The sequence below is a fragment of the Symphalangus syndactylus genome, chromosome 9, assembly GCF_028878055.3.
Source record: "Symphalangus syndactylus isolate Jambi chromosome 9, NHGRI_mSymSyn1-v2.1_pri, whole genome shotgun sequence".
In the NCBI taxonomy this organism is placed as follows: Eukaryota; Metazoa; Chordata; class Mammalia; order Primates; family Hylobatidae; genus Symphalangus; species Symphalangus syndactylus.
In genome coordinates this window covers 24,561,046-24,588,909 of record NC_072431.2, presented here as the reverse complement: position 1 = coordinate 24,588,909, position 27,864 = coordinate 24,561,046, and the positions used below count along the sequence as shown (strand labels likewise).

Here is a 27,864-nt window from a genome sequence, read left to right as displayed (position 1 = left end):
TCTAGAAGGATTTGGTATATCTCTTTTACACACACAGACATACACACACATACACACACACACAAATAGACTCACACACAATTCGGTCCATGTGACATTTGTCCTAGCAAGGCTAAAGATGTAGTGTTATTCCATCAAAAATACCACTGCATAAAATGCCACTGTAGATTGCTCTGCACTGACAAGAGTGGAAAATCTCTGCTTCACAGAAGCAAAGCATAACTGTACTTCAGGACTGCAAGGTACTATAGCCAAATCCTTTGAATTACTCACGTCGATATGTTATCCTCTAAAGACGATGATCTGAATAACCACCATCCTTATTTTATCCCTGAAATTTATCCCTGAAATAATTTATTCCCAAGAAATAAATTTATTTGAGCTTCTTGACATTATAATCCTTATATTCGACAGAACTTGAGCAATTAAAATTATGAATGACTTCCATGTTATTTTAACATATTAGGTTGCTGCAAAAGTAATTGCGGTTTTCGCCACTGCTTTCATTTCAGAGATTAATTGAAAGTAAAGGCAAAAACTGCAATTACTTTTGCACCAACCTAACCCTCCCTTTATCAAACCTTTATCCTCTCGATGAACAGAAAAGCCAGATTGTATTTACTTTTTTTGTCTTTATTGAGATATAATTCACATCCTATACAATTAACCCATTTAAAGTATATAGCCCAGTGATTTTAAAAATATTCATAAGGTTGCTAAACCATCGCTGCTATCTAATTCCAAAATATTTCATCACTGCAAAATGAAACACTGACACTATTAGTGGTCACGACACATTCTTCCCTCCCTCAAGCCCATGGCAACCACTAATCTACTTTGTTTCTATGGTTGTACTGATTCCAGACATTTCATATAAATGTCATACAACATATAAACTGTGACTGGCTTCTTCATTTTGTCATAATGTTTTGCAGGTTCATCCATGATGTAACAAGTATCCTTACTTCATTTTTATAGCTAAATAATATTCTACTGAATGGGTATACCACATTTTCTTTAACCAGTCTTTAGTTAATGAACATCCATTTTTTCTACTTTTGGCTACAATTAATAATGCTACTATGAATATTTGTGTATAAGCTTTTGTGTGAACATATGTTTTCAGTTCTTTGGGGTATAAACCGAGAAGTAGAATGGCTGGGAACTTCCTGAGGAACTGCCAACCTGTTTTCCAAAGCAGCTGCACCATTTTAAATTCCATCAACAATTTATGAGGTTCCAGTCTTTCCACATCCTTGCCAAAATTGTTATTGTCTGTCTACTTGATTATAGCCATCCTACTGGATGCAAAACAGTATCTCACTGTAGTTTTGACTTGCATTTTCCTAATGACGAATGATGCCGATTACCTTTCCATGTGCTTATTGGTCATATGTGTATCTTCTTTGGATAAATGTTTATTCAAATTCTTTGCCCTTTTATAAAATTGGTTTCCCCATTTCTTTTTAAGTCTTTGAATTTCAATGGAAATTCAACCCATATGTTCATTATTCTTGTTCACTGATGAGTGTTTTCCAGGAAATCTTGTCAGATGCTGTTAAAATTGTGAGTTTTAAAAACCCACCCTAACATCCATTAAAAGAATGTTGTCTTTGGAGTGACAAGTAATAATGATAATGTTCTAAACTGATTATCATCCATATCAAATTTAAATTCAAATCTGACTTAAGCGCCCATGACAACAATCAGCATGAAAGTTTAACATATTCAAAAATAATTATTTAGCAACACTCATTGCCAGATGTTGCACAAGGCACCAGGGATGACAATAATAAGAAGAAAAAATGTTAAAACAGGTAAGTGGCTTATAGTATCTCATATAATCTTTACCAAAAATCCTGTGATATTACTGTTACACTTACAAATTAGATAATCATGGTCCCTTCTTTCACAGAGTATCTTCTACTTTAAAACCAGCAAAAAGTGTAATTATAAACAAAGTGAGATAAATGTTAATGAAGGGAACACCTGGTAGAAAAAGTTGCCTCACCCAAATGTGGTATTTCAGGTGAGATTCTTAGGGAAGGATATATGTGCTGAGTCATGAAAGATGAATTGCAATTAGCCAGGCAAATCAAATGAGGATGAAAATGCATACAAATAGTACAGGTTGAAGGACTAGCAGGTGTAAAAGGGAACTGAAAGCATGGCAAGGCATTTCTTCTAATGTATTAAAAGAAATGGGAGAAGTTCCATATGCCCATATACTAGAATCGGGTAGAGTAGGGAGTAGAACAGGAAGCCATATTGCTGAAGAATTAAGTAGAAGTCAAATCACAAACAATTTCATAAATAATGTAGGAGGATTTAGCCTCATGCTATTGAAGGGTTTTATATAGAGAAATGTTGTTATCCAATCTAGGCTTTAGAAGTTACTAGGATTACACAATAGAAAAGAATGAATGAGAGGGAACAAAACTGGAGGCAAGGAAACCAACAAGGAAACTATTCCAGTGAGAAAGTTGGGAGAATATGGTACCTGAACTAGCAGATAGTAAGGGATGTAGTTATTTAAAAGAAGGTAATATCAACAGAAGTTTGTGATACATTAGATTCCTTCAATTATCCATTTAATTTATATGTATTGTGCTTATTGTCAGGCTCTGCTGTAGGCACTGAGAATATAGCAATAAAGTAGAAAGATAATGTACCTGCCTTTGTGGAAATTATATTCGAGTGGGGAAGAAATATAAATAATAGCCAAACAGATAATTTATGGTACACATCTGTAAGTCCAGTATCACCCACCTCTCCTATCAGTTTCTTCCCTGATGCAACCAAAGAACTGCTAACCATTTCCACCTCCAAACTAGGGCAGAACCTCCAATTCAGGCACCTTTTGTGTTTCTGGAGCTCAACTCCGTTTGTATATGAAACTCACTACTGGATCACTTCATGATATTGTAACTCTTCACTGACTCCTGACTCTAGATTGTGTCTGTTGGCTTTATGAATGTTGATGTTCCATCCTGGACTCATTGTTTATTAATCATCATAAGATGGCCCCTGGGATACATCTTTCAGGCTAATAGATTACTGACCTTTCCAAGACCTCTCAAAAATATCTGGTTAATGACTTATCAATCTTCATTAACTGCCCATCTTTTCTAACAGCAGCTCCTTGACCATCAAAGGTAATTTTGTCAACCTTACATTTGGAGGCTCACCTTTTATCTAAAACACAAATGTTGCTTAATAAATGCTGTTAGTCATTCTACTGTGTTTATCATTCCTACCTAAGGAATTAACACATAATGATGTCCTCATCAAGCAGACAAGATGACATTAGGAAGGACAATTTAACAAGATGACCAAATCAAGTCCCCAAATGAGGCAATGGGGAGTTGAAGGAACTAAGAAAGCACAGCCTAGAAATGATAAGACTTTAGGGCATTGAATATTTAAAGGATGACATTAAAAAGTGGTGTTAGGATAATTTTACATATCTTCAGGGGAGCCAATAATGAAACAGACAATTGAAACTATTATTAGAATTTGAATCTACAAGTCTTCATTTTAGTGACTGAATAGGTATTGTTTTAAGTGCACAAGCATCTGAATTTTTTGAAAAATTAATTTCAAAATGTATTGGTGGCCATGATGTTAAATAAAAAGTTTGTCTAGATATTTCGTTCTTACTAATTAGTCTCAGTGAGGTAAAGGGATCAAGCATCCTCACAAGTTAGAATATTTATTTAAGAAAAAATAACTTTAGGCTGGGCGCACTGGCTCATGCCTGTAATCCCAGCATTTTGGAAGTGGGTGGATCCTTTTAGCTCAGGAGCTCGAGACCAGTCTGGGCAACATGGCAAAACCTGCTCTCTACAAAAAATACAAAAATTAGCCGGGCATGGTGGCTCGCTTGCCAGTAGTCCCAGCTACGGAAGTGGGGAGGGTGCTGAGGTGGCAGGATCACTTGAGACCGGGAGGTAGAGGCTACAGTGAGCAATGTTCACACCACTGCACTCCAACCTGGGTGACAGAGCAAGACCCTGTCTCAAAAACAAACAAACAAACAAACAAAACTTTAGGTCTTTAAATAAAAATAAAGCTACAACCACTCCCAAGATAGCAAAATTTTTTATATTTATTATAAGATATATTTTGGTGTACTTTATTAACTTTTACTATAGCATTAATGTGCCAAGTTTCTTCAATATGTACTGCATGCTTGGAAATTGTTATTAAGCAAATTCCCTTTGTTGATGGCAAATTCAGATCTAAATAGAAGAGCTTCCTATATCTATTAATTAGCACCTGTCTCAGAAGCAGATTAGTTATGGAATAAAGTTGTCTCATAAAGTTAGTTTACTCAGTAAACAGAGTATGTTTCATTATTGTTACTAGTAAAGAATTATAAAAGACATACAATTTATTTCCTTAAGTAAAAGGGAAAAATAGAAAAATACAGAAGAATTATTTTACAGTTTTTGTTACATTAAGAACCATACCTACTTAATCATACCAGAATTCCAATTTATAAGCTTTTAAATCCCACCATATAAAAAATAAATCCAAGGAGATGATTAACACAAATTTCAAGACAGCGAGAAGGAACAGAATCAGGGAAGGGGCACACAAAGGTTTTTCAGGATTATAGCATTGCTCTCATTGTTCAGGGGGATGGTTGTTGTATTAGGATTCTCCAGAGAAACAGAACCAGTAAGAGAAATAGATAGATACAGCTGCAGATACATAAAAAGATTTATTATAAGAAACTGGCTCAAATAATCATAGAGGCTGAGAAACCCCAAAATCTGCAGTTGGTGGGCTGGTGACCCAGGAGAGCCAATGGTATAGCTCCAGTCCAACTCTGAGTTCTAAGGCAGGAGAAGGCTGATGCAACAGCTTGGAAACAGGGAGAGAGAGCAAAATTTCCCCTAGTCATTCTTTTTATTCTATTCAGGCCTTCAATTTATTGGATGATGCCCACACACATCAGGGAAGGCAATCTACTTTATTCTGTCTACCAGTTTAAATATTAATCTCATCCAGAAACACCCTCACAGACACACCGGGAATAACCTTTAACCAAACTCCATGGCCCAGTCAAGTTGACACAAAATTAGCAATCCCAGCTGGTTATACTGATATTCACTAGTGTTCACAATTACTTCTTTACACAGTGTGTGTGTGCATGTGTTTATTCTTTTCATATGTTTAAGAAGGAAAGTTGAATTAAAAAACAGAACTATCGCAAGAAGCACTAGACTTCATGTTATCAAATGCAGTAAAAAATAATAAAGACCTAAAACTGGGTTTTGAATAAGTAAATGGAGAAGAGACAAATCTTCCTGATGGAAGAATTCCATTTAATATATGCAGATACTCCACTCTCCAGAGGGTGGGGATTTTCTTCCCTGCATTGAGGGTGAGACAGATTTAGTGACAGAGTTGGGCAAAGGAAGAAAATAGAAACTGTACAGTGGAGAAACTTGGCAAACACGACTTTAACCAAGTGATAAAGGTTAACATTATCAATGATGTCATGTGGATATCATGGACCCCTATGTGACGTGATAAGAAAGCTACTTCACTTCTGTGGTATTCTTCCCCAGAATCTGTAGCCCCAGTTTAATTATGAGAAAAATGTCAAATAAACCCAGATTGGTGACCATTCTACAGGATACCTGGCCTGTATTACTCAAGATGGTTACGTCCATGAAAAACGAGGAAAGTCTGAGAAACTGTCACAGACCAGACCCTCAACAGACCAGAGGAGACTGCGAAAATATAACAACAAAATGCGATGTGCTAGAGATTGAGTCCTGAACAGAAATAGGACATTAATGAAAAATATTGGTAAGTTCAAATCATATACCAATGTTAATTTCTTAGTTTTGACAAACGTATCATGACAATGAAAGATGATAATATTAGGAGAAAATAAATCTGGGTGAGGCAAACTGTGTATATTTTGCTACTTTTATGTAAATCTAAAATTATTCCAAAATACAAGTTTGTTAAAAAACATATATTAGGTTGACTACTGAAACCCTTGCTAGGGTTGTATCATCTATGAAGGACAATCTGATTTCAAAACTAGAAAGATGCATTTGTGCTTGTCTCCCTCGTTCTGCATGTTAAGTACTCCAGGAGACAAGAATAGATTTCAGTCATTAGAGATGACAAACCAAGACCTCTGCTCAGCACTAAAAGTTTTTAAAATCAAACAACCAACAAGAGTAGAGATTTATACATGAGATAAGCCCAAGATTGCTGTTGACCTTGAAGGACAAAATAGATGAATCTATTTGGCTCAATAGATAAACATTACACATTTGTCCTGGGTGGAAAAGGTGGTATATTGAGGCCATATAATTAAATATTTTTCATTAAAATTTTATAACAATTGTTATAACATGTTAGAAAGTCCAATGCATTCTAAAGAGTAAGAGAGGCCAGGACTATGCTAATTAGTGTAAAGGAAGGGAATAGTATTTTAACTTTAGAAACCTAAGAATACATGGACTTAAACTACACTGCACTATTTGGTAGTTAAGACAGTAATTGACAGTCACACAGCTATAAACTAGATCCAACACAATATACAATGCAAATACAGAAGTAAATAAGACAGTGGAATAACGTTGTGGGGTTTTTTTCCTTCATTGGTGGTTAGAAACCACTACATGCAATATGAAACGAGATTCACAGATTTTTAACTTTGGGATTTTCCAAATATATTAACTGCTTAAAACCAAATTTAAATTTTAAAAAATTGAGATCCAATTATGAAATCTTAAATTGCCAATCAAAACATATCAATCATGAACAAGTCTTTTCAGAATGACTACCTTATATCTGGTACTCACCTAACTGTCATATGGATCTTTTAAGAACCACAGCTTACAGTCCTTGTTCTTTAGTACTGTTAATCTTGATGGAGACGTAAGGTAAATAAAGGCCTATCAAGTAAATCTATATAAGTAAGTTTGTGTCATGCTCAACCATTACTTTTCATACCCTGACTTCACAGAAAGCAAATAAATTTTTACAGGTCAATTCTCCCAAATATAAATTACGTTTTTAAGTCTGTGAAATTCACATGATGAAAGATCTCATGTGGGATCACCATTAACAAACAGACAAATGAATCCAACTTAGACCTTTAAACTTATAGGAATATTGAAAAGGATTAAGCAAAACAATTTCAAACTATCCAACTTTTGTTTCAGAACAAGTATGTCTACTCACTGTGAAGAAAGGTGTCTTCGGAAAGTAATACCAGATCTTTACTGTTTCCTAACACCTATCATTCCCAAATAATGTGATTACAGAGAGCACAGTGAAACAAAAGGTAGTTTTTGGATTTCATTTTTCAGCACCACAAGATTAGTATGTGGGAGAAAATTCTTTTTTTTTTCTCTTCATCGTTTTTTTCCCCTAAATAGGGGACTAACTAACTGCTTGCCTCACTGAGAATTCTCCACACAGCTCTACATGATCAGTTTTTCTCTGGATTAACAAGTTATCATGATCAGAACCTCAAGAAACTTCTGAGGAAAATAAAAATAGAATAAGATGAGACCCAGGGTTAGCTAGAAATTTTTCATTTTCTAGAAACTGAAAGGCTGAAATTGCTTTATAACATGAAAAATAATTCAGAGCTGATTCAAATCCCAATTCTTGTATTAAAATATATGTACTAAAGAAACTATTTGGTATATTTATGTGTCAACTTTAAGCCTGAAGTCAGCACTGGTAGCAGACTATAGATGTCTTGAATGTTAAAAAAGTGAAGGTACAAATACATTCTGATGTAGCATTGCTCTTTTCAAATACATTTTTCTATTTTATTCCTCCATACTGGCATAATGAATAGTGCTATTGCTGTTTAAGACTTAAAACAGCTGCATTTCTAATTTTGGCAGATTATGAGGGATTTTTATATGGGTTGCATGTTAAAAGCAAATAAATGACATGCCAACCAGCAGAATGAGAGTGCTGGGCAGATGGTGGCATGGCTGAGTTATTGAACTGAAGTGCTATGCGCCACCAATCATGGAACAAAAGGAATATCTGGCAGCTTTTCAAGTGAAGCCCAATCTTTTACCTCCAACAAAAATAATTAATGTCCATGAAGTCTTCAGATAGCCATTTAGTAGCCATTCTCCAGTTGGCTTTGTTAATGCAGGCAGCCTTCAGTGACTTTTAATGATCACTGATCTTGAGGGTATGAAGTATTCTGCCTTTCCTTCCTTTCCTCCTCTAGGATCTTTTGTCGTGTGTGTGTGTGTGTGTGTGTGTGTGTGTGTGTGTACAGAGAAAGAGAGAACTGAATATGGAAATAAAGTATTTGTTATGATTTTTCATCACTGCATAGGAAGAAATCAAAAGGCATTCCAACATGACCTCTTAGTAAAAAAAGAGCATCTATCCACATAAAGCCATAAAACAATCTTGATCGATATTGACCTTCACTGACTAATCCTGATTAATACATTTTTAAACCTGCATTCAGAATACTACTAGGTACATTTACCCAAAATCTAGATGATTCGTTTGTGAATAAACATCAAGGAATTCACCAAAGAAAGATCTGGGTTTCAAGAGCAGGTTTTTATATGATTCAAGGCAGCTTATGAAGTATAACAATAAAGTTATATGACTGTTTTTTAAATGGATATTCTAGAATTTATATACTTAACTAAATGTTGTCTTTTCTAACTTAGACAACATCCATTGTCAGTTACTGACATTTCATTATATTTTGTATGTTTCTGTAAGCCACCAAAACTTACACCATGTATTTTGGGAAAGTATGAGATAAAACAGGGAAACAAAACCATTCACAAATGGTACAAATAGTCTATATATTTTATCATAATGCTGCATTGCTCTTCCTGATCTATTTCTTTTTCTCCTTTCTACTTTTCCTGTATCCTTTCTTTCTAAGATGATTTTACAAAAGCCTTATGTCCTAGGCAATGTGCTATATACTTTACATCATAACCACGATCAGTTCTCAGTTTGAAGTTTAGGAAAACTGTGGTACTCAAACACTAAATAATTTTCCTAATGCCACACAGCTAGTAAATGTGGCAGCTACTGAAATTAAACTCAGGCAGGTTACTTCTAGACCTGTTCTTTTAATCAGTATGGTATTCTATGTAACACACAATTAAATAAGATATAGAAAATTTAAAACCCTGGAGAAATTGGGAATTATGCCAAATACAAAAAGTTAGTATAATAAAAGAAATGCAGTATTGACTTATACCATTATTAAAAACAGTCTACAAATTAGATTTGAGAGTCCAAAACCAAAGCAAAAACAAACATTAGATGTAATAAGAGTAATATTTCTTATAAAATACAGCTGTTTGGGGTACTAAGGTATGAGGAATTTGTGCTGTAAGGAAATCACTGGGTGATATAGTGAACAATTTCTTCCATGACACTTCCACAATATGCTTCCACAATAAATATGGGCGAAGGATAAGAACAGACACTTCTCAAAAGAAGACATTTATGCAGCCAACAAACATGAAAAAATGCTCATCATCACTGGTTATTAGAGAAATGCAAATCAAAACCACAATGAGATACCATCTCACACCAGTTAGAATGGCAATCAATCATTAAAAAGTCAGGAAACAACAGATGCTGGAGAGCAGGTGGAGAAATAGGAATGCTTTCACACTGTTGGTGGGAGTGTAAATTAGTTCAATGATTGTGGAAGACAGTGTGGTGATTCCTCAAGGATCTAGAACTAGAAATATCATTTGAACCAGCAATTCCATTACTGGGTATATACCTAAAGGATTATAAGTCACTCTACTATAAAGACACATGCACACCTATGTTTACTGTGGCACTATTCACAATAGCAAAGACTTGGAACCAACCCAAATGCCCATCAGTGATAGACTAGATAAAGAAAATGTGGCACATATACATCATGAAATACCATGAAGCCATAAAAAAGGATGAGTTCATGTCCTTTGCAGGAACATGGATGAAACCAGAAACTATCATTCTCAGCAAACTAACACAAGAACAGAAAATCAAACACCGCATGTTCTCACTCATAAGTGGGAGTTGAACAATGAGAACACATGCACACAGGGAGGGGAACAATCACACACCGGGGCCTGTTGGGGGATGGAGGGCTAGGGGAGGGATAACATTAGGAGAAATACCTAATGTAGATGATGGGTTGATGGGTGCAGCAATCCACCATGGTACATGTATACCTGTGTAACAAATCTGCATGTTCTGCACATGTACCCCAGAACTTAAAGTATAATTAAAAAAATAAATAAATATGCTACCAAAATTTACAAGTGTGTTATTCATAACATCATTCAATATGTCACATTGAAGGTCATTTTAGTAAAAGTATTTCTGCAGGCTGTGCATGTGTATAAACGTGTGATCCAGGTTTGTATGCTCTTTGGAGTAAAATTTGATTTATCTAGTTGCTCTGTCCAACAGAACTTTTTTCAGATAGTGAAAATGTTCTGTATCAATATGGCAGCCATTAGCCACATGTCTCTATTGAACACTTGAAATGTGGCTATTGTGACTTAGGGATTGCGTTTTAATTTAATTTTAATTAATTTAAATGTAAATAGTCACATATGGTTAAAAGCTACCACAATGAACAGTGCAGACCTAGATAAATGGTTGCAATGCATATCTCTCAGCCAATTCTCATCAATGGAATTTCATACTTTTGTAACAAATAGACAAAATAAAAACCCAAACATTGTTATTCTATAGTTTAAGCCTCAAGCACAAGAAATTTGTGCTGTCCAACTCAGCAGAAAACCAAAGGTTTTTTCAAACATTCTGACTAAAAACAAATCCTATCACCTCTTTACTGAAGTGAGCCAAAATAATCCCTCTTTGCAAGATACTGTAATTGCCTAAAACATTTTTCATAGTATTGTCAGATTCTATAACTCATCCATTTCATTATATCCTATGTGTCAAGCTTTCATTTCTGACATGGATTGTGATATTTTTGAAAATAAACCCCAAATAATCCAGAGTCAAATTTAGTAAATAAGCCACGTGTGTTTTAGAAGCCAATTTATATACAAAGGCAAAAATAACAAGCTAATGCCTTACTATATTTTTTAAGAATGATTCTTAATATCCAAAGTCCTGTTATGCCATCAAGACCCTAACATGGCACTTACATAAATTAGACCAGACCGTTAAACTTCCATTCTAAGAAGCAAATATAAGGAATTTTTAGCTTCATAGTAACCAGAACATAGAGACAAAAGTCCCCTTTGTGTGGTTTTCATTGCCCTCGTGTTATTTTCCTGTTTACGTGGGTGACAGTTATAATACTGTCTTCAATTAGCACAGTAATAGATGAAAAGAGAAGAGAAGGAGAAACAATAATTTCTGGCCGAAAATCCACTTGCCAGATGTTGAGGAACTAGGCCTTAGGCTAATTCTGTGTGAGTAGAGGAGCTTGATATGCCCTGAAAACCACGGTATGTACTGCTGACAGAGATCTATGGAGATTTAGAATCCATTTCTGGAGCACATGACTCAACTTTTTCTGTAGGTCTTGCCAGCTGACCCTTAGGCAGGGACAGCTGTTCTGCTAAATGGATAAAACTACAGAGGAGGAGGGGAAGAAGGAACAGCAGGAGAGGTCAGCCAGACCTCAAGATATCAATCCTCTTTCCTTCCAGACTCTGAAATAGAAAGGCCAGAGACCAAGGCCATCTTCAGTGCCACCTCTTAGGAGCTGTAATGAAGATATGAAACACAGAGGCTCCAGGAAGGAAAAGACAATGAATAAATTGATGAAGTCAGATGAGATGAGTACTGGGGGGTACATCAAAAAGGAGTAACTACTGAATATATCTCAGAAAGAAAGCAAGAATATTTAGGAAGAAAAGAGCAATGGTTGGGAAAACTGATTCACTGAAGAGTGAATTTAGTACAATAGCAAATGGGGTTATTTGGTCATGGTGATGAACACAATCCAGGAGTCACAGAAATTAGGAAAACAATTGGTATTCCATGAATTAAGTATAATTTTGCTTGAGAAATACCGTGAAAGAAACTGCAATGTTTAAAAACAGGACTTTTTAAAATAAACAAACAATTTTCTAAAAGATATTTTTGACAATATTTAGGAGACAACAAGAGTCCAGAAAAAAAAGAATTAATCAGATGATAATATTAATTTTACTAATAGATTATATCAAGAAGAACTAACGGTAGACACTAAAATTCAATTCCTATACAACAACATTAACTTTTGGATATCATACATAGGACATCAATTTAATTATTCATGGATTTGCTGGCTTGTACATTTCATTGATTTAAGGATTCATTCTTTCATTCAATAAATAGATATTAATTGCATGTGATATACCAGATCCTAAAGTTTCAAATATTAAAACAAATCATTCCTATTTCAAGAAATGTGTAGTGCAGTGGGGTGGAGGTGGGGTGAGAGGATTGATTACTTTACATTTGGCAACCATCCTGTGAAATGCTTTATATTTATTCTTATGAATTCTACAGCCAAACCATATATTGGAGATACTGTTAATGCTATTTTACAGCAGATGGATCAAGATTCAGGGAAATGAGGTGACTTGCTGAACATTATATAAGAAATAAATGACAACTCTGGGACTGAAACCAAAGTATTGACTGAAAATCAACTACTTATGAAATTGAAGCTATGTGGAGATATGTTATAACATAAATATGATTCATATTTCTGAGTTAATATATGTGAAGCACTTGGAACAGTGCATAACATATCATAAATATATTACCATCACTATTGTTATATTACCATCAATATTGTTATTATTATTTCTAAAAGAACAATATGTGGCAAGAAATATTATTTATTTAAAAGTATATAGCATAAAGAATATAATGTACCAGAATGGAAAATGTGCATAAAATTTTCATATGAAATAAGAGGCTTCAAAAGACTTTTCACTTCAGGGTTTGCCTTATTCCCCAATTGACCTGGACAGAATTTCTTCCCTCTGCCTTGATACTTAGGGGTGCTTGAGGAAAAATAGATGGAGAAACAATGCACTATTGTGTCACTGCTTCTCCATCTCCTCCCTGGAGAGTCCACTCTATAAGGAGATAAATAACCAAGAAAACTATCAAAGTGAGGAAGAAGTGCTCCAAGCACAATATCCCTATTGAAGTCACAAGTAGGGAAAAGTGGGAGTGTATGGAAACATTCCAATCTGCATTCTCTTCTCTGAGAAAATGGTTTAGTGTGGCACAAAGAAATTAAAACCAGGTTGATATGGTTAGGCTTTGTGCCCCCACCCGAATCGTAATCCCCACGTGTCGAGGGAGGGAAGTGGTTAAATTATGGAGGTGGTTTCCCCCACGCTGTTCTCGTGATAGTGAGTGAATTCTCACAAGATCTGATGGTTTTATAGATGGTAGTTTTCCCTGAGCTCTCACAGGCACTTCTGCTACTGCCATGTGAAGAAGGTCCTTGCTTCCCTTCACCTTCTGCCACGATTGCAAGTTTCCTGAGCCCTCCCCAACCATGTGGAACTGTGAGTCAATTAAGCATCTTTTCTTTATAAATTACCCAGTCTCATGTAGTATCTTTATAGCAGTGTGAAAATGGACTAATACACAGGTTTACTTGAAAGATAAGAATGGAAAGAGAGTACTAACAATCACAAAAAGGAAATGCTGAAGACACAGTTAACATAAGCCATACTTGGGAGAAAAGAGAAATGATGTGTATTTTCACATTTAAATTTTCCACTGTTACAAAACCACCTGCAAAGATAATTGCAACTGAAGTTAGAGAAGAGTTGTCCATTCAGCCTGTGACACTTAGACGTCCAAGTACAAACACAAAGAAATATAAATTGAGCATTGAAGGCCAGGTCTTATAAAACCTTAGTTACCCAAGTAGTAGTAGGGCTGAGAAGCTGTTGCGCACAATTAATTCTGCCTTCTTAAAAGCAAACAAACAAAAACTATATCTATGCAATGTACTTTTGAGGAAATAATACAGTGATTTACTATATCACTCTTGGGGTTTTTAGCTTCTGCCTAAATTTCAGAGAAGATAAAATATTGCTACATTGCTAACCAATGTATTATATCTAAGAGAAATTAATATAACTGGTACAATGCTATATAAAGTCAGTAATTTGCACTTTGTATAAAAGAAAAAAGAAGCTTAATAAAATGTTGTTACCATATATTTTTTTCTGGTTTATGGTTTACGCACTGAATCGTAGGAGGAGTAAAACATGCTTATAAGGATTTCTTAAATATAGTGACCCTAAGACACTATTTCCATTTTGATCAGAATTGTGAACTTATGATGGGATCCTGGTGATGCAGTGGCACTGTTATATTGCTTTATATTTTGTATTATAACTATAGAGAAGAACCTTCAGGGTTTTCTTAACCTCATTAAAGTTTGAGTATATGAATTAAATATTTACATTGTTATGATAATGGCCTATGATAAACATCATCTCAATGGTTCCCGAAGCTCACTGCTACTTTTGCTGTTACAAATATCATCAATGGTCCCTGAAATATAAACTCTTACTGTAATAGGAATTCTTTGAACAAGTCCTCAACTATTTCTGTTTACTTGTTCAAGTTCAAAGGGCTAAATGGTATTGAAATGGTATTAATAGTGACTGAACACTTAGATTCAAGCTCTGGTGTTACTCCTACTCTCTGCAGGACATAGGCAAGTTACAATTTATATTCTATAGCTTTTCAAATATCTGACTTCTCTACTTTCCAGAGTCATTGTGAAGGAAACAAATTACTCACATAAACTGCTTCAAAAACCTGTGATATTATGTAGGCGAAGATTTCATGCTCCTAACTCCTACTTTTCTATGGCTCAAATCCTCCCCCTCTGTGCAGAGAGACTGGATCATCCTCTCAGACAATTTGTTCCATGGTCATCACCCAGAGGAGTATCTCTAGAGTGGCCTGCTGAACCAGGACTCACCAGATGCTCAGAGACGGGAAAAAGTATTCCGTGAGCAAGTGAACTTGGGCATGATTTTGGAGAATTATGCTTCACGTTAGCGTGCACCAAAGTTCTAAAAAGTCTTGGAGCAAATAATTCCTTTAAAGTTGTTTAGCCCAACATTTTCCAAAGTTAAAGGACGAGGATTCCCTTTTGTGGTATGTTTAATAAGCATACACATCACATTTAAAGGCTGCTTAGAGTGTGAGGAGAAGCAGCAATCTTAATAGTTTGCATTTATTGTGGAGTTGCTACGTATAGAAACTGTCTGAGGTGCTTTACAAGCAATAATTAATTTTAATTTATGTAAACACCTTACAATATAGGTGCTAGGGTTATCCCCATTTTACAGATGAGGAAACGTGGGCACAGAACGATTACAAGTCTTGGCAATGATGTAAGTAGTGAAGAATAGATAAAGGATATGAACTCAGATGCTCTGGCCCTGGAAATTATACTCTATCCTCATGCCTAATACTTTACTTCCAGAATGAAAACAAAAATAGAATGCATGTAATATTATCACTGTATGATACTTTCATCTAGTAGAAGCTTTTGTTTGATTAAAAAACAAACAAACAAAAAATCCTGAAGCCCAAGCCAAATGCGGTGGCTCACGCCTGTAATCCCAGCACTTTGGGAGGCCGAGATGGGCGGATCGCAAGATCAGGAGTTCGAGACCAGCCTGGCCAATATGGTGAAACCCTGTCTCTACTAAAAATACAAAAATTAGCCGGGGTGTGGTGGCGTGAGCCTGTAATCCCAGCTACTCTGGAGGCTGAGGCAGGAGAATTGCTTGAACCCGGGAGGTGGAGGTTGCAGTGAGCCAAGATTGAGCCACTGCACTCCAGCCTGGGTGACAGAGCAAGACTCTGTCTCAAAAAAAAAAAAAAAAAACAAATTCCTGAAGCCCAAAGGTTTTGCAACTTGTACAAAATCACGAAGAAAATCAATGGTACTACCTTCCTGAGAAATTAGTTCTTCAGCCCCTCAGATAAGTACCTGAATCATTTGGCAAACACATTGAACAATGTATGAGGGCAAGACTTGGGGTGGGATAAGGGAAATGTCATCACACTCTCACATAGCTGTAGCTCTCCTGAGAGTTCTGTTCATTTTTTCATTCCTCATTCATCAACTACATCAAAATGGTTATTATGTTTGTTTAATTTTACTTCTAAAATATTTCCTGACCGCTCTGCCTCATTTTCAGCTCTTCTGTCATGGCCCGAGAATAGGCCCATGGCTCTTCTGCCTGGACTACAGTGCCAGCTCTCTAATGAGGCGCCCTTCTCTTGATAGTCAGGACCAAAAACTAACTACACGTGGAAATAGCTTTTTGTAAAAGTTATAATACAAGATAATCTACTGTAAATCTATAATGAAAGAAGCCCAAGAAAAACATCTATTTTTTAACCTTAAATGTAAGAAGGAAAGATTCAACATTTATCTCTCAAACTTTTAAAACTCTGATTTTATTTGAGGAATTCTTGTAGTCCTTTTCTAGTCTCTATTTAACTACCTACAAGATACATACACATACATACATAAACACACACATATACACACTGATAATTATTAGAGATCAAGCCAAAACCAACCAAATAGCGTTTGAGTCATGTAAGTGTAGTCCTGTTACTAATTTGTTTGCTAAGGCTGAATTATCAGGATTTGATAGAGGCCCACCACGAAGAAGGCTTCAAATACATTCCATAACCTTGATTTTATAGTTCAGTACCATACACTTGAACTAGACTTTGGCTTTGGTAAAAAAAAAAAATTCCATGTTCAGTGTTTTCCTACTTCTTAACAATAGTAAGAATGCTAGTCCTTTGTTTAACACACAAAGAGAATTTGCCAGTAGTGGCAATAGGTGGGGTAGGGAACTTTCATGCAGTTGTTATTTTTTTCCTCAATAACCCAATCCATCTACTCATGAGCAATCTTTTCCTGGCTTACTGCGTTTAAATGTACTAGCTCACACTAGTCATGTTTTTCAAAAAGAAAGGGAGGGAGAAAAAAATCAGCAAATTAGCCAGAAGCAGCTTGGTTAGTTTTCACTCCCAAATCAGTTAAAAGATGATGAAAAGTCTGGGCAGAAAATGATATAAGCAAAGAAAAAAAAATCTTGATGTTGTCTGAAGAAACAAAATTAACCTTGAAATTTTTCCCTATTTTTTTTCTCTCATTTTTACTGCAGTCCTATGTCAGAAAATGTTCCTGCTGGTAGATTGTTAGTTAAATATAAAAACAACCAGGTTATGTTTATGTCAAACTACAGAGTAAAATTTAATTTGTGATAAGGAAAAAGAAAGTTTGGATAAATAAAACTTAACAGTAAAACTACAGGCTTCAGAAGGAAAATGTCCACAGCTTGTTTATTCCTTTACCCACTGCAGTTTTGGTGAAACTGATGCTTAACTACACCTCCAGGAAACAGCATATATCCCAGGGCAATCAGCACCCTTCGTGTCCTCTTCAGGGACTAGGTCGGGAATGAGTATGTAATCCAAGCTCCCCTGCACCTATGGCCTGAAGTGTCCTTGCAGCTATCACTCGCCTTGCTACAAATTATAACATGGTACAATCCTACTCACTTGATAGGCCCTAATTTCTCTTATGTGGGCCAAAAGAATGCATAGCAAGAAGACTTGAAGTTCAGTTTATTTTTGAGGATATATCTAGAAATAATATTTTACAACAAATCGATATTTTTACAAAACGTTGTATATGTAGTAACTTTATTCTCCGAGCCAGTAGTTAATAAGTGAACTCATACATATTTATTGAGAACCTCGTATCTATGGATAACAAAAGGATGAGGTGGGGAAAAGATTGCTGAACACTGGTTAGGCCAGGTGAAAGTTGGATCTGCATTTAGTCAGGAAGGCTGGGAACTGTGTGTCCTATATGGCTCAGGAAAAGAATGGCAAGAATGGGTGGTAAAGTTATTCAGATTACCAACAGGTATTGCAGGCCCTGCCCGGGTATACAAAGTCATTGAAACTCCATCGAAGTGTGGTGTAAGACGTGAATATAATAAGCTGCATGCTATGTGGAGAAAAAAGAAATAGAAAAATATGGTCAAAAATGGTAGGGAGTTAGTGATTAAAATACAGTGAAAAAGACAGGGAACAGGAATGTGCACTTGGTAGAGATGGACAAGATGGACAGGCTGGAGTAGGAGAAGAGGAGTTCTACCAAGTGGAGATTTTGAAGCTGGAGCCTTGTCTTATTGGTGAAGTCAGGAATGGCACTATGGGTGACTGATAACAAAAATAAATAATAAGGAATCTGAAGAATCATAAACATGCATGTTAACAGAACCAAAGATGAATGGGTGCTTAAAATGGAAAGTAAGATTAGGAATCTGACACCAACTATTGCCATACTTAAATGGAAATGAGTCTTGGAGGAAAATAAATCACTTCACTGCAAAGAAGGTGATATAAATAATTAAATGGCAATGGGAAATTAGAAGAGGGCCATATCACTCAACTCCTCAACTAAGAGAGGAGGAAAATAAGAGGCAAAGCCTCTTGGAAATGGGGCATCACCTTCAGGAGAGTCAGGATGCAAGGAAGACATAAAGACCAGGAAAAAGAAAGGAACATCAGGCATTTGATCACAATAGACTCAGGGCCTAAAAAGGCTACAGGAAAAGAGATAAGAGATATGAGTAAGAAACAGGGTTGTAATACAAAGGGGTGGGATGGTTTAAAAAACTACTGTAAACATAAACATTTATTGAGCAAATCACAATGCTAAGCAATAGAGTGGGAGAGGAGCTGGGAGAATACTGCTGCCGATGGTTACAGGTAAGCGCAGGAGATCTAAACATAATTGAGTGTGCGTGTGTGTGTGTGTGTGTGTGTGTGTGTGTGTAACTGATATACATAACTGAACAATTTAAAGGGTCAATGACATTGGGGAAAATGGCACTATGTCATTCAAAACTAGAATTAAACTGTTAGAGAATAGCTCCTTTTAAATTCCAGCAAAATAGCTGGTAAGAGTCAGGGAGCCCTTCTGGAGTCTGGTGCTGGGAAAGCAGGTAAGGAAATGGGCTGCTCTTAAATGCCCTCTCAACAACTGTGGCCAGGAAAACAGGAGAGATGGAACATAAAGGGTGGATGGCAGGGGAGGTGGGGCATAGGCACAATGAAGTTCTCAATTTGCAAAGATGGGAGAGGAAAAGCAGAATGCTGTTCTCACGCAGCAAGGGAATTCTAGAGGGCTACATCAGGTCAACACGAGGGAAGAGCAGGTCTGGCTCATTAATGCTGGGATAACATGCAAATAAGCAGTCCTCTCCTACATAAATACACCCACACACAGGTTGCATTCAATCTGTCTGCCACTACTCTAATGTGCTTGATAACAAAAGTAAAATGGAAAGAATAATACATTATATTTAGAAATGCAATTTTAAAAGTCCTCATATATTTCTGGACATTGACACAAGGCAAAAGGACTGATAAAACATATTACATTATTTACAAGGCAGCCTGGCTATGAGTTTAATATGAATTATGGCAAGAACTGATCCAGTGCATGATTTCCCTGAATAATTAATTTAGTGTTCAGAAGCAGGAAACTTAGAAAACAACATGTCTAGTCCGTAGTTTTGAGAGGTCAGGTGAAGTAAGCAAATGTCAAAAGAGCCAAAGGAAAGGAAAAAGGAAAACCCAGACAAAGCAAGTGACTTCTTCAAAAAAAAGGCATAAAAAACCATCAAAGCTTTTGCTTTTTTAGTTTGTTTATGTAACAACTGGCAACCCTACAGGCAATAGAAAAATAATTACCTTTATCTAGCAAAAAAGTTGTTTTATAGGATCCATCTACAAAATGAAATTGTGGCAATCCCAGGATCTCACACAACTGTAGGCAACCAATAAAGATAAAAAGAGAACTAGACTGAATCAAAGCAAAGTGAATAAAACAAAGATAAACTGAATTATAATCAGTGCATCCAAGTACTGGGCTCTGAACAAGTTGAGGAACTTGAGGAAATAAAGTTGAGACTCTGTAATGCTACTGGACTTCTTTTATTCAAAGAGATGGTAAACAAAGAAGGCAGGAGAGGAGAAAAGAGCAAGGCAATCCAAGTTTCTCAATAATTATTCAATTTTTAACAAAAATAAACAATAAAAATTTGGATACATTATCATTGCATTGAGTATCATTGTAAAGATCTCCACTCTAGCTGTTCTCTGGTGCTTTTTAAGAAGGTTAAATACATTCTTTTTTTTCTGTTTGGTTAGGCACAGTCCTATTACTAACTGCTAAATCCTAAACAAGAAATACAAATGTGAGCAGAAGCAAATGTAGCCATTTCTCAGGGACTGAGTTAACTAGCGTCACATGGCGTGACCTGACCTGCTGTAACTCCTGGGCTCTGGCTTCCTCCTTGGTCTTGGCTTACCTCATAGCTACCGGACTTTTGACCTTAGCAAGTCAAAGGCTTCTTAGCCCTGGTGTTATTTCTTGGCTTCCACACATTCTGTACATTTGCAGCCCTGACAGCTAATTTAGCTTCACTGTGGGTGAGTTTCTTGTTTGCTTTTGCTGCTGTCCAAATGATTCAAGGTGCTGAATGACGCCATCTGTATGTTGCTAGAGGCTGAGAGGGGGCTGGGAGGGAATGTTAAGTCAAGAGACGTGATTGGAGCAGTTCTGGGTGTGGACACAGCCAGTTAAAGGGAAACCTTTTGTTTCCCTTTTTCATGTGGACAGAGCTCCAACATCTTCTCTTGGAGCTGAGTTTGAGATATGCTTTTTATGTTTCCTTAAAAACATATGCCCAAGAATTCTTCAAATACAACTTCTAATCTACGGATAAAGAAAAAGTACAAAAGTATACTACCTGACAAGACCACTTCAATAAGATCGCCTTCCTGGATATCACTGGCCGTTTTCACCAGCTGAAGGATGTTTTCAGAGGTAGGGTCATGGCGAAAAAGCAGGATTTTATCATACATTCCATAGAAACCACATTCAGGGAACTGCAAATACAAATACCACGAGAGTGTAAATGTCAAAATCCTTCCAAATATTTTGTTTTAAGTATTTCAGGGCACAAATACAAGCTAATTAGAAAAGTTCAAAGTATCTGGATCATTAACATATTTTAAAATTAAAAAAATAAATACATGGTAGAGTTGATATTGGGAAGACTCCAAATCAGAAGGAAAGAAATCACATAGATCATGGGGGCAGTAATGGTCAAGTGGTTTTCTAATTAGAGAGCAAGAAAACAAGAGAATATGAGATAAGATTAAAATAAGTTCTGGCAGTAAAGTGGTTAAGAAATATAGGTGGGAAGAGGTGTGCACTTTCAGATGATTTAGAGCAATCCAATAACATAAAAAATGGGAGTTGCTTTATTCCAATTCTATTACACATAATAATGGCAATTTGTTTGCAAAAAACTGGGTCTGTCTGTTTTGGCATATTCAAAAATAAGAGATGCCTCAATAAATCTAAACATATTCTGTATGTGAGCAGTAGCATTATCTAGGTCCTTTGATCAGGAGATCAGGGGAGGCAACCCAACTCTCCCTTCTGCTGCTGCCCCTACTGCATTCCATGTGGTTTTCATGCAGTCTGCCAATCCACAATCTCATGAGCAGTGTAAGAAAAGGTCCATCTGCACAGCATGGAGGGTTTTTGTTAAAGCAAACAACCCAGGCTAATTTATTATGTGAAAAGGGCCCTTTTCTTGTAATGACTTTTTCACATAATTATTAAAGAATGCTATTTCTGCCATAAATTGACATTTGTAATATAGTGGGAAAAGATGCAAACTCAGGGAAAAAGAAAATTATCTTTCTTCATCCTGGAACTGATGACAGATCTGACACTTACGTCAATATAGGTGGACTTTAAGAAGCTACTGTTGGGGAGAAGTGTCCAGAATCTAATACCTTCTGGAGATAAAAACAATACATTATAAACCTCTCTTTCTTTTTCTTAGAATTAGGGGCTAAATTCACATGAATCATTTTGTATGAACTAAAAATAAATATAATGAGAACATCTTATTGTTCTTAGTGCTGATGACCAGGCTTAAAACTAATTCTGCATGTCACTTAGTAAAGTTAACTTCCTTAAAAAAAAAAAACAAAACACAACAGCTGAAATGATGTCACTGCTTCCAGTGTGCTAATTAAAAGAAAAAAAAACTTAGTTCACTTTTTTTTTTTTTTAGAAATATCTCCAATAATACTATTAGAGCACAAGGAAACAAAGGGAAAATAAAAATAACATTTTCTCCACTTTAAAAAACAATGGACACCTCATGCACTATTTTAAAAATCGACTTCATTGAAGTATAAATTACATGAAATAAATTGATATAAGTGGATAAATCTATGAGTCTTGACAAATATAACTACCCATATAACCAAAATCACAATCAAGCCATGACATTTTCATCAACCCCAAAAGTTTTATTGCAATCTATGCAACCCACAATCTTAACCACAGGCACACATCTACTTTCTGTCACCCTAGTTTATCTTGTCTGACACAGAATTTCATGTAAATGAAATCATAAAATATGTTATATATACTCTTTTCTGGCTGGCTTTTTTTGCTTATCATAAAGTTTTTGAGATTCATTCATATATACATTTGGGTTCTTTCTCCTTTTATTACTTATTAGTATTTCATTAAATGGATCTAGCATAATTGTTTATCAGTTCACCCACAGATGGACATTGTAGTCTTTTTTTCCACTTTGCAGCTATTACAAATAAAAATGCAATGAACATTATGTACAAGTATTTCAGTGGGTACATGTTTCTGTTTCTTGTGGGTAAATACCCAGAAGCAGCATTGTTGGGTCATATGATAAATTCATGTTTGAGCTGCTGTATGTCTATCCTTAATAAAAATAACACCACATTATATTTATTATTGTAGCTTTATCCTAAGCCTGAAATTCAGGTAGTGAGAGCCTTCCAATGTTTTTTCCTTTTCAAGATTGTTTTGGATATAGGACCACTGAATTTCCATATACATTTTAGAAATGGTTTGTTGATTTCTACAAAAAGTTGTGAATTTATAAAAAGCCCACTTTATCATGTATTTCTTTATAGACCTGCTTTTGCTAATAAATCTTTGCATAACCAAATTTTCTCCTATATTTTATTCTACAAATTGCATTGTTTAAAATTTTACATTTGATTCTATGTTCTACTTCAAGGTAAATTTTGAATGGGGCAAAATATATGGATTGAGGTTCATTTTTTTGCATATCTGGAAGATTTGTGCAGACTTGCTATTATATCTTCCTTAAATGTTTGGTAGAATTCTCTGCTGAAGCCCTGTAAGCCCAGATTTTCCTTTGCTGGAAGGCTTAAAACTTCATATTCAATATCTGTATAGTACACCTTAGACTTCAATTTCCTCTTAAGTGACTTTTGGCAGTTTGTTTATTTTCAGAAAGCTATCCATTTCATCCAAGTTGTCAAATTTATTGGCATAAAGTTATTCATGTGATTCCCTTACCACCCTTTTAATGACTATCCAGTTTGTAGTGATGTCTCTTCATTAACTTCTTATATCCTTTCTTTTTTGTTTGGTCTGGTAACAAATTTGTCAATTTTATGTTTTTCTTGTAATGAACCAGTTTTTGTTTCATGGAATTTCTCTATTATTTTTCTATACTTAGTTTCATGGGTTTCTTTTCCTATCTTTACTATTTCCATTCTTTAACTTTATTTTTTTATATATTCTTTTTTTAAATTTTATTATTTTATTTTATTATTAAACTTTAGGTTTTAGGGTACATGTGCACAATGCGCAGGTTTGTTACATATGTATCCATGTGCCATGTTGGTTTGCTGCACCCATTAACTCGTCATTTAGCATTAGGTATATTTTCTAATGCTGTCCCTCCCCCCTCCCCCCTCCCCCCACCCCACAACAGTCCCCAGAGTGTGATGTTCCCCTTCCTGTGTCCATGAGTTCTCATTGTTCAATTCCCACCTATGAGTGAGAACATCCGGTGTTTGGTTTTTTGTCCTTTAACTTAACTTTAATTTGTTCTTTTCTTCCTAGATTCTTATAGTGGAAGCTTGTATTATTGATTTGAGACATTTGAGACTTAGTTCTAATATGACCATTTAATGCAATAAATACTTCAGCAATATTTCACAAATTTTGATAAAGCTGTGTCTTTATTTTCTTTCAATTCAAAATATTTTCTATCATACCATATATAAAAACAAACTCAAAATAGATTACAGACATAAAGATAAGACCTAAAACTGTAAAATTACTAGAAGATGTGGAGACAACTCCATGACATCGGTATGGGCAATGATTTTTTTTATATGACCCCAAAAGCACAAACAAAAAAAAAAGCAAATATAGACAAATGTTAAGACATCAAACTAAAAAGCCTCTGCACAGCAAAGGAAACAATCAACAGAGTGTAGAGACCACCTGTGGAACAACTCAATAGCAAGAAAACAAATAATCCAATTAAGAAATAGGCAAAGGATCTGAATATACATGTCTCAAAAGTAGATGTACTAATGGCCAATAAGTATATGAAAAATAGACATTTCTTAAAAGAAGACATACAAATGGACAACACATATATGAAAAATTGCTCAACATCACCATTCAGAGAAGTGCAAATTAAAAACACAATGAGATATTACCTCAAACCTGTTAAAATGGCTACTACAAAAACAAAATGAACAGATAACAAGTATTGATGAAAATATGGAGAAAAGAGAACCCTGTACACTCTGGGGAATGTAAATAGGTACAGCAACTATAAAAACAGTATGGAGGTTCTTCAAAAAACTAAAAATCTAACTACCATATGATCCAGCAATCTGACTTCTGGGTATCCATAAGGAATATCCAGAGGAATTGAAATGAGGATCTCAAAGAGAAAACTGCATTCCCATGTTCACTGCAGCATTATTCACGGTAGCCAAGATATGGAATCAACCTTAGTGTCCATCAATGAATAAATATATATAGAAAATGTGGTGTATTGATACAGAATGGAATACCACTCAACCTTAGAAAGAAATACTAACATTCGGGACATGATTAAACCTGGAGAATAATACGTTAAGTGAAATAAGCCAGGCACATAAAAACAACTACTGTATGTGGAATCTAAAAAACCTGAATGCATAAAAGCAGAGAGTAGAATAGTGGTTATCCGGGCTAAACAGTGGGTGAGAAATGGTCAGTAATGTTGGAAAAAGGATATAAAATTTAAGTTAGGAGGAGTAAGTTCAAGGTATCTATTGTATAATGAGGTGACTATAGATAATAACACTATATTGTATTTTTGAAAGTCACTAAGAGAGTAGAAAAATTTAAGTGTACTTATCACACACACAAAAAAAGGTAAGTATGCGAGGTATGCATATGTTAACTACCTTGATGTAGCCATTCCACAATGTATACATAGTTCAAAACATGATGTTGTATATGGTAAATATACATAAGTTTTGTCAACTAAAACCATTAATTAATTTTAAATACATGTAGTCTAAATTCCCTTGTGAATTTCTCTTTAACCCAGGGTATTCAGAAGAATGTTGTGTAATTTCCAAATACTCAGAGATTTTTCCAGATATCTTTATGTTCTTAATTCCTCACTTAATTCTGCTAAGGTCCAAATCCTACTTTGCATAAATTTGACACTTTTACATTTCCTAAGAGGTTTCATGGCCCAGAAGGTCAAACTTGGTGAATATTCTATGTGCATTTGAAAATAATGTGTATTCTGCTGTTGTTGGGTGGCAAGTTCTATAAATATCAATTAGATTAAGTTGATTGACAGTTTTTCAGATTTTCTATTTGCTTAATAATTTTGTTTGTTCTATAAATTAATGAGAAAGAAATATTGATGTCTTCACATATACTTGTGGATTTTTTTCTCTTTTTCCTTTCAATTCTATTATTTGCTTTAAGTATTCTGAAGCTCTGCTGTTAGGTGTATAAACAATGAAACTTGGTACATTTTCTTGAAGAATTTATCCTTTTCATATATGTGGTGTCCCTCTTTATATTTGGCATTATTTCTTGTCCTTCATGAACATATAACCATTTTAAACTTCTTAGAATTGTTTCCATGGCACTATGTTGTCATTCTTTTAATCCCTGTGTCTTTATAAAGTTGTTGTACACAACATATATATGTCTCCCTCATCTTTTTGTGCAGTCTGACAATCTCTACTTTTTTTTTTTTTTTGAGACCGAGTCTCACTCTGTCGCCCAGGCTGGAGTGCAATGGTGCGATCTCGGCTTACAGCAACCTCCAACTCCTGGGTTCAAGTGATTCTCCTGCCTCTGCCTCCTGAGTAGTTGGGATGGCAGGCGTGCACACCACACCCAGCTAATTTTTGTATTTTTAGTAGAGATGGGGTTTCTCCATGTTGGCCAGGCTGGTCTCGAACTCCTGACCTCAGGTGATCCGCTCACCTTGGCCTCCCAAAGTTCTGGGATTACAGGCGTGAGCCACTGTGCTCGGCCAACAATCTTTACCTTTTAAGTTGCTTCTATCATTTATATTTTAATGTATATGCAATTAAGAATACTACCTTACCAATTTTTTTCTGTTTGTTACATCTGTTTTTTTGTTACTTTTTTTCCTTTTCTATATTATTTGATATTATTTGTTGGTACTTTACTTCTTTTTATCTTCTCTCCTGGTTTATTTGTATAATTATCCTATTTCACACACAACACAATGACCTTAAAGCTGTATATTTCCATGTCTCCTCTTCCTGCCTTTATGCTATTTTTCTGTCTTTTACATACAGAAATGTTAGAAAAACCAAAATAGAATGGTATTTTTTTGCTTTAAATAATTAATTACCTTTACAATAATTTTTAAAATAAAAAAGTATCTCATTTTACTATTTCTGTCACTCTTTGGATTTGTATAGATTCAAGTTTTCACATGGTATCACTTTCTTCCATCTGATGAATTTTCTTTAGTATTTCATATAAGCTGGATGGCAAACACTTTTCTCAGATTTTCTCTCTGAAAGTTTTTATCTCATCTTTTTTTGGAAAGCTATTTTTGTTGTATATAGAGTTGTATGTTAATGTTTTTAACTCTTTAAAATGTAATTCCCTTGTCTCCTGCTTTGAATTATTTCTGATGAGAAGTACGCGTTATCTGTTCCCCTGTTTGCAATGTTTTTTTCTTCCCTAATTATTTTACAGTTTTAATCTTCATCAATGACTTTAAACAATTTGATAGTGATGTGCTTTGATTTTTTTTTTCAGTTTATCTTCGTTGAGGTTCACTGTTCTTTGAACTACAGATTTATACATTTCATGACATTTAGAAAATTTTCACCTTTGTTTTTGTCTTTAGGGGAGGTTCAGTTTGGATAATTTCTATTGCTATGAGTTCACTGATATTTTCTTTTTTTTTTTGAGATGGAGTCTCGCTCTGTCATGCAGGCAGGCTGGAGCGCAGTGGTGCAATCTCGGCTCACTGCAAGCTCCGCCTCCCAGGTTCAAGCTATTCTCCTGCCTCAGCCTTCCAAGTAGCTGGGACTACAGGCGCCTGCCCCTACGCCTGGCTAATTTTTTGTATTTTTAGTAGAGACGGGGTTTCACCGTGTTAGCCAGGATGGTCTCGATCTCCTGGCCTCATGATCTGCCCTCCTCGGCCTCCCAAAGTGCTGGGATTACAGCCGTGAACTACTGCGCCCGGCCAGTTCGCTGATATTTTCTACTGTAATATCTAATCTGCCATTTAAATATATGGCATTAGTCGGTTCTCATGCTGCTATAAAGAAATACCTGAGGCTGGCTGGTTAATTTTTAAAGAAAAGAGGTTTAATTGACTCACAGTTCAG

At 35.5% G+C, this 27,864-nt stretch overlaps 1 protein-coding gene across 5 annotated transcripts in view; it reads right to left on the bottom strand.

The window, feature by feature from the left end:
• The window catches only part of PRKD1 (protein kinase D1), a 637,423-nt gene that overhangs the window by 123,223 nt on the left and 486,336 nt on the right, over positions 1-27,864 (bottom strand). For all 5 annotated transcript variants that reach the window (XM_063609299.1, XM_063609300.1, XM_063609298.1 and 2 more), the window contains one exon: positions 20,874-21,012. In XM_063609299.1, coding sequence (XP_063465369.1) covers positions 20,874-21,012 — 139 coding nt within the window. The remainder of the gene's footprint in view (positions 1-20,873; positions 21,013-27,864) is intronic.